At 40.3% G+C, this 8355-nt stretch overlaps 1 protein-coding gene across 1 annotated transcript; it reads right to left on the reverse strand.

Moving 5' to 3' along the window:
• Positions 1 to 3044: 3044 nt before the first annotated feature.
• On the reverse strand, positions 3045 to 8100 carry LOC121601210 (uncharacterized protein K02A2.6-like). Its single transcript, XM_041930011.1, has 4 exons — positions 7125 to 8100; positions 6575 to 7055; positions 6045 to 6529; positions 3045 to 3079 (listed from the first exon to the last, which is right to left on the reverse strand). Exons 1-4 carry the CDS (start codon positions 8098 to 8100, stop codon positions 3045 to 3047), a joined length of 1977 nt encoding a protein of 658 aa, XP_041785945.1.
• Between the last annotated feature and the right edge of the window lie 255 nt (positions 8101 to 8355).

An 8355-nucleotide genomic window follows, 5' to 3' on the forward strand; every position in this document is an offset into this window, starting at 1 on the left:
ATGGCACTACAATGATAACCCGTACGGATTGCGAGAACTATTTTAGGAATTTATTTAACTATTTGCCACGATGCCAAAATGAAAAAAATAATCGAGGATTAATCTTCTCTAAATTGTTTTGATATTACAGGGTTTTACAAGTCAGAATCGAATGTCAGCAAAACAATTTCAGAAGCTCAAGATGCAGTTTAGCTGTCAAAAGTTGTTGTTTCACCGCATCGATGCTATTTTTAATAGCGCAATTTGATTTTTAAATCGCTAAAGTTGGTTTTTAGAGGCCTTTCGCATCGTTTTGCAAATTAAATCACGTACTTTGATATTATTTGTATACAAATCATTTATTTAGTGCGTTTATAGCTTTATATTTATGAACTATTACGTATTTATTGTGAAAAATAATATTTTCTGGGCAAAAAGCTACGAGCACTTGCGTATGTAAACATGTACAATATTTATGTAGCCTTTTGCACAGAAAATCGCATTTTTTTTCCATAAACACGTAATATTTCATAAATATAATGCTTAAACGCATAACAGCATTGATCTCAATCATATAATCTCAAAACACATGTCTGAATTTGCAAAGCGATGCGAAAGGCCTCTAAAAAACAACTTGAGCGATTTAAAAATCAAATTGCGCTTGTGAAAAATAGCATCGGTGCAGTGAAACAACAACTTTTGACAGCTAAACTGAATCTTGTATTTCTGAAATTGTTTTGCTGACATTCGATTCTGACTTGTAAAACCCTGTATCATAAATAAGACGTAAAACTATGTGAAATAAACAGAGTTCCTAAGTTAATTCCTTTGCATTGAATAACCGCTCTAATTTTGTTGTGCATTCTGCAATTATTAAAATATTAAAATAACAAAAACATACCAAAAGACAAAAATTGGTGACCATGAGACAAAAATTGGTGCCTTCGAGACAAAAATTGATGCGCACTGTCAAAAATTGACGCCTTCGAGACAAAAATTGATGCACGCTGTCAAAAATTGACGCCTACGAGACAAAAATACATGACTTACGGCTAAAATTTGATGGCAACGGTAATAATGGTAATATCGATACACTGACCTGTTATAAAATCATGATGACACACAAATTAAACAATAGCTGATAGAAATTGTCGCAGACGCTTGGTTTTGTTGCCATCTACACACAAGCTACACACACGAAGCTTGACGAACTTTTTGAAATGAGAAATGGAGGCGTCATGTACGTGACCATGTACAGTATGTCTCAAAAATTATCGTCATCAAGAGCATATTATTTTGCCCAAGAAAATATACATTTTTTTGAAAATTTTTCTCATTTGCATATATTGCATACCCTTTATCAAACTCTTCACATGTATTATTTGAAAATATTAAATATTATTTTTTTTATTTTTATACAGTAGAACGTCGATTATCCGGGCAGCTTGGGACCGGACGGTTGCCGGTTAATTGATTTGCACGGATAATGGTCCAAGAAATGTCAAATTCATATAAAAATTATAAAATCCACTAGTTTTAAGATTAATTCACCTTGAATCAATCGATTTATCGTAAGTAGAATATTATTTTCATAAATAACTAGAGATTTAGCAACTGTTCATGAAAAAAAAATGAATTTCGAAAATTCCTCTAGACACTACAAAGCTGCACAACAAACTGGTTGCCCACTTGACTATGGCTGCAAATGTTCGCCGTACGTTTGGGCAGCTGTCACATTTATGCGCACGGTTAAGCCGCCCGACGGTTAATCCGCCCCTGGATAATCGACGTTCTACTGTATTCTTTTTTTATTATCACCGCAGATTCAAACAGAGGGATAAAATAAAACACATAGTTTTCCAAAAGTTAATAAAAAAAAATAGTTTGGTATAAAAATAAATACGCATTATTACATAAATAAAAATGAAAAATGATTTTCCGAATATTGAATAAATTGGAAATGGTGTAGATAAAATTTCAAAAACATTGTGTGTTATATTACAGGCGGTCTCCGAGATACACGGTACCTCTTATACGCGGATTCGGAGATACACGATTTTCTATATTTGACAATTATTTCAGCAAATTGTACTGATTTGACACATTAATTGTTAATTACCAAATAATTTCCGTTTTGATCGAATGTGAAGAACTATTTGGAATGATTTTAATCTGTTATATTCAGTCAGAATCATGTCAAATAATTCATAAAGTGACTAAAACCGCCCCCTTTTTGCAAATTTACACGAGAATTAGTGATATTTTAGCTGGAAACCACGAGATTCGACTTACGCGGAAATTCGAGATACGCGGTATTTTGCGGCAGTTTTCGGTCCCCATCAACCGTGTATCTCGGGGACCGCCTGTAACCCGAATCGAAAAAATCGAGTGTAACGGAATACGTCGTTATGATGTAACGCTGGGAAATGTCATATTCTCTTAAGAAACTCTATTTGATTATTAAAGGCTTTAAAAAACTGTTAATAATCAAATAGAGTTTCTTAAGGCTACTTGGGTACTAACCTTGGTCCACACGGAACGCCGAATACCAAACACCACCGCCGCCCTATATCAAATTCTCGATATTAGCGTGACGGTGTCTCCCCTCACATTAAATTATATGTAGTAAACCACTTGCTACATCTCCTCCCTTTTCCCTCTCCTAGAACTCGTATTAACAATATTAGTGAGAGAATGGGGAGATAGGGAGGAGGAGCATCAGATTTTTGCTCTCTCTCAAAAAAGAAGTCCAAAATTGTCTGCCTTTGAGTACCAGTTTGGGTACTGAGATAGGGCCCATCTCAGGTTCATAGTTTTACCCTTTCATCGCGTTTAGGTCGTTTGGGCAATGGTTTACAAGTTTAATTGAGCTGTTCTGACTTGATGTACTGCGGATCAAATCCAACCACGGCAGTACAACAAGTCAACAGATGAACTGAATAGAAAGGAAGAGTCAGAGTGTACTAGGGATGGTAAACGTGGAAAAAAGTGAAAAAAGGGAAAACCTTTTTTTTTACCATGACTACCATGACGATGATTGCACTGATTTTCCCCTTCCTTTTTTCTCACAGCACGCTGCTCATAGTGAGATCGCTTTCGTCTGAAAAGCGGAACGGAAAGCGACTTGCATCATATGTCAACTCGATTTTCCGTGCTGAAATTGTCATCCGGGACGACAAGTGACGAATTTTTTAGAATTGCAACAGGACTCTTTCTTTCGCCAGTTGGTAAATATTTTTTAAGTTAAAATAAGCGTTTTTTAAGCTGTGTTATGACTTATTTTTTCGTTAGAGACGCTAAAAAATCCGTCACTTGCCGTGGGTTTTGACGAAAGAGTGACCTTGCATCTTTCGCTTATAGGGTCACAATAATGTTTTATAACATATCGTTGTAAAATTAGAATTTTAAAATCTTATCAATATTTTTTTAATCAAAAATGTGCTGTAACTCTAACACCCCAACCGGCCTTGCCGCATGTTTTGAGAGGATGCTTATTGTAGGGAATAAGATAGGGTAGAAAATATATTAAAAAAAAGACGACGAGAGAAAGGTAGAATATCAACGTAACGTAAGAGTAGTAGAATTTGCCAGACTTTGTGGTTACAAAGATAATCAGCTGATAGAAACTATAATCGACGTGATTCAAACCCACGCTACCAATGCAATGGTACGAAAAGCTGGGATACAAGTCCTGAAGAAACGTGGAACAGTAACTGATCTGCTGGAAAAAGTACGAGCTTGTGAGATCGAACAATTAAACGAAAAGATGTTCGCTAAGTCCCACTATCAGAGCAAGGATCTACAAACCACAGCAGTAGTTGCTGCTGTTTCGCACGGATCATACACAAGGAACAAAACCACCTCAGGAAGTTTCTATCGTAATAATCCATCATGGCAACAACAATATTCAAGTATGCATGGAAATAGAGGTGAAACCAGAACCGGACCATCACGATTTAGTTCAAACAGATTCTCCGGAATCCGTCGAGAGAAGTGTAAGAGATGTACCAGTAACTATCACTCGTCGGCAGACTGCTACGCGATTGACAAAAGGTGTCGAAACTGCCAGGTAATGGGACACATCGAGCGCGCATGCCCGCAAGGATAACGGGATAATTCAAAAAGACGGTTGGAAGAAGGAGGAGAGACATCACATCTGGCAAAGTCACGTAAAATTGCAGCTATTACAGACAGGGGTCATACAGAAGAGTCGAGCTGCGAAATGGAAGCTGTAAGTGACACTCAATTATCCGATCTACTTTAGAACTTTGAATAGTATTTGATACATAGCCAATTTTTTCAAAAGTTACTTATTACATTTTCTTAATTTACAATTTACCACAAGCGACTCAGAATATAAATGTTTTTTGGAAAGATTTGTGCAGAACGGATGTGGCTAATCTTTCATATTTACGGAGCTAAAAGGAATATACCCTATGTTTCATCATTAATTGTCCATGAAGGAGTAACAGTTATTAAATCAAGTGGAGGGAAATAAATGAATTATTATTGAATAATGGTCATGGAGATAATTGTTCTCTTTACAGGGTGGCATCGTAGAAGTGATACACCTATTCAAGTACCCCTTTTTGTGTTTTTGGTCACTGTGTGTAAAACTCATGGGTATATTTTGACAGCTTAATTTGTTTACTATTTATCGTGAAAAACGTACACTTAGTGTTCACCTCAGTTTTCTCATCTACTATAATGGATTCAAGTTGCGAACAAATAAAAATCTCGCTTGTTGCTGAAAATGCACGTAGGCCACAACATCACCTTTTCGGACGAAAAACTGTTCACTCTGGAGGAAACTTTGAATAAGCAGAATGATCGTATTTATGGGGCATGTATTCGGGATATAACAGCCGATAAAATAACAGCCCCACGGTATCAATATGCGTCAGCTGTGATGGTTTGGGGAGCTATCTCGGCCAAAGGGAAGTTTCCGTTATTGTTTATCGACAAAGGCGTGAAGATCAACAAGGAGTACTATTTAGAACACGTTTTCAAGGCCACTTGAAACCAGACGCTAAGAAGCTTTTTGGCAACGACAATTTTTGCTTCCAACAAGATTCAGCTCCAGCCCATAAGGCTTCGATCGTTCAGAAGTGGTGCAAGGAGCATTTGCCATGTTTTATCAATGCATCGGAATGGCCTGCGTCGTCTCCAGATTTGAACCCGTTGGACTTCAGCATATGAGGATGCATGCTTGGAAAGTTGGGCAACGTCAAACATTTGCTTTGGGAAAGATTCAAGAAACGGTTGTTAAAGATATGGGATGAAATGCCGGATAAAGTTGTGCGTGCGGCCTGCAACGATCTCCAAATGCGCCTACGGGCGGTTATCAATTGTAAAGGAGAAAAATTTGAAATAAATAAAGTGAAATGCAGGTTTAGTACCAATAGGAGCTATTTAAATAGGTTCCTAAGAGAAATCAAACCTGGTGTCAATTTTATTACAAAAACAAAGTGTATCACTTCTACGATGCCACCCTGTAGATTATTGGATAGAAGATAGGTGTATTAATATATGCATGTTCACGTTTCCTAAACTATAATTATTTTCAGAATGAAATTCAAACTACGATTGAGAATAATACCTTTCCAACAACCGATCGTTCGGACGATACTTCGGAAAATGATTGTATTATCAATTATCAAGAGTACAAATGATGAAGGTATCATTATTGGGTACGTTGCAGGGATTTTGGTAAATTTCATGATTTTTGTGTTTTGGTACTATATGCTTTTTTTCGACAAAATAACTTTAGTAAACTAACACATTAAAAATTGTACACATATAAAAAGACGATACGCAGTAGAAAACACGTCCTGCTACGACGGCACCCGAAATGGAAGAGGCCGATCTCTCTCGCTTTGCTGCCGCGCGAAGTACCGACGAACCCTTCGGCTACGTCGGATGCTGTCGGTTACCAGACAACACCGAGTACCTGTGGCTGCGTACTGCGCCCAGCGTAAGTCCGCGCTTGCACAACATCTCTCCCTGTTAATTGAGCTGATAGGCTCCAAGCCGACGGGGGAGTCTTCTAACGCGAGAAGACCTACGTGGCACGCCTATCTGCTGCTGGTTCATACCTTCTGTAGGATGTTCGGTCTCCAGGGCCTGCTGCGGTTGTGGTGGTGTGGAGGCCGCAGTGTGTTGGGATGTCTCAAATGCAGACTGATCAGTAAAATGGGTTGCCCTTGGTGGTGATTTTGCCGCTGCTGCACATGCCTCGCAGGAGGCCACATAGCGTGCTATGTCGTCATCCAACTTAGGCCAATATACGTAGCTACGTGCAACCGATTTCATCCTCTGCATTTCCGGATGTCCTCGGTGTAGTTGATTTAAACAGCGATTGCGCAGCTTCTCCGGGATGACTACTCTCTCTCCAAAAAGAATGCAGCCATCCACGTTGGTCAGCGATTCCCTTCTATCGTAGAGCCGTGCAAGATCTGTTCCGTAAGCTACGTCGCGAGGCCAACCATCTCGCACGTACTTGTAAACCTTCTGGAGCGACGGATCTTGCTGAGTGTAGAGCTCAATGTCTCTGAAACGAATAGGGAATGTTAGTAAGGCATTTACGGCAACTGACCTGAGATCCTGCTCTAATTCGTTGCTTGCTACGATGTATTCCGACTCTGGTTTCGCATGGTTTTGTATGAGGCGAGAAAGAACGTCGGCGTTGCCAAAAGAACCAGTGGGGATGTATTCGATGGTCATGTCGTAAAGGTGAAGTGTTAATGCGAATCTCTGCAATCGATTAGCTGTATACGTTGGAACCCCCTTTTTGCTTCCAAAAATTCGCACTAATGGCCGGTGGTCGGTTTGCAACGTAAAATGTCGACCGTATAGCATCCGATGGAATTTCGTTACAGCAAATATGATGGCGAGACCTTCTCGATCGATTTGGCTGTAACCCTCTTCAGCCTTACTCAGCGCTCTAGATGCGTGTTGCACCACCTTAAGAGATCCATCAGGAAATTTGTGACTAAGCGTTGCCCCAAGTCCAATAGATGAAGCATCGGCCGAAACCACAATGTCAAGCTTCGGGTCATAATGTGTGAGCAGGAGGTCTGAAGAAAGAACGGTTTTGAAACGCTCGAACACTTTTTGGCATTCCGGTGTCCATTCAAATGTGTTACCATTTTGCAGCAATTTGTCCATTGGGTAACGCAGATCTCTAATACTTGGGATGAACTTTGCATAGTAGTTCACCGCACCGATGAACGATCGTGCTCCTGAGATATCTTTCGGTGGAGGCAGTTTTTTAATGGCTTCGATCTTCAACGGGTCAAGTCTGAGGCCTTGGCTGTCTATAATATGCCCTAAATAGCGGATTTGTGGCTTATTGAACGCACACTTTTCTGATCGTATTGTAAAGCCGTAGTCTTGTATGCGTTTAATTGTTTCCTCCAGGGCGATGTCGTGCTCTTCTTGCGTTTTACCACCGATAATCACGTCATCCATATAGGCTGATACTCCGTTTATGCCAGCGAGCATCTTGTCCATGATCTGCTGGAATGCTCCCGGTGCTACTTTGATGCCTGGGGGGAGTCTATTGTAGTGGTAAAGGCCTCGGTGAGTGTTAATCGTGAGCAATGGCCGACATCCTGTCTCTATTTCCACCTGGAGAAACGCATCTGAAAGATCGAGTTGTGTAAATATTTTGCATCTAGCCAGTTTAGAAAAAATATCCTGTGGTAACGGAAGTGGATACTCATGCGGGTGTAAAGCTGCATTCAGGCCGGTCGAATAATCGCCGCATAGTCGTATCTGTCCGTTAGTCTTCCTGACCACAACGACTGGTGCTGCCCAATCCGAGTAATCGACAGGTGATATAATGCCCAAGCCTTCCAACCGATCGAGCTCCTTGTTGACAATCTCTTCCATTGCATACGCAACGGGGCGCTTGGGATGAAACACTGGACGGGTATCTTTTCGTAGCTGCAGATGAACGCTGGCTTTGGTACAAATCCCCGTGCCATGGAATACCGACGGAAATTTGTCCTCCCAGGACCGTGGATCTGCTTCTTTAATGTTATTGCAAAAATTATCCATCGGGATCGTTCCTAGGGCGAAAAGATTAACCATGTCCGCTCCCAACAACGCCAACTCCATTTTGGACACTCTTATGGTAGCTCGCTTTGTACGGTTTGAAATGGACACGTTCGCTATGAACTCACCTTCCAGTCTGAGGACGTCACCGGATGCTGCTTTGGCTCTTACCGTTACTGGTGTCAGATATGGTTTACCCAACTGTTTCCACATGCGCTGGCTGATAACCGAGATATCCGAGCCGGTATCCAATTGTAACCTTGCTGATTTATTCTCGATCTGGATGGTCACAAATTTTCTGTGCTGCTGGACACTGCA

The sequence above is a fragment of the Anopheles merus genome, unplaced genomic scaffold (assembly GCF_017562075.2).
Source record: "Anopheles merus strain MAF unplaced genomic scaffold, AmerM5.1 LNR4000039, whole genome shotgun sequence".
Classification (NCBI taxonomy): domain Eukaryota; kingdom Metazoa; phylum Arthropoda; class Insecta; order Diptera; family Culicidae; genus Anopheles; species Anopheles merus.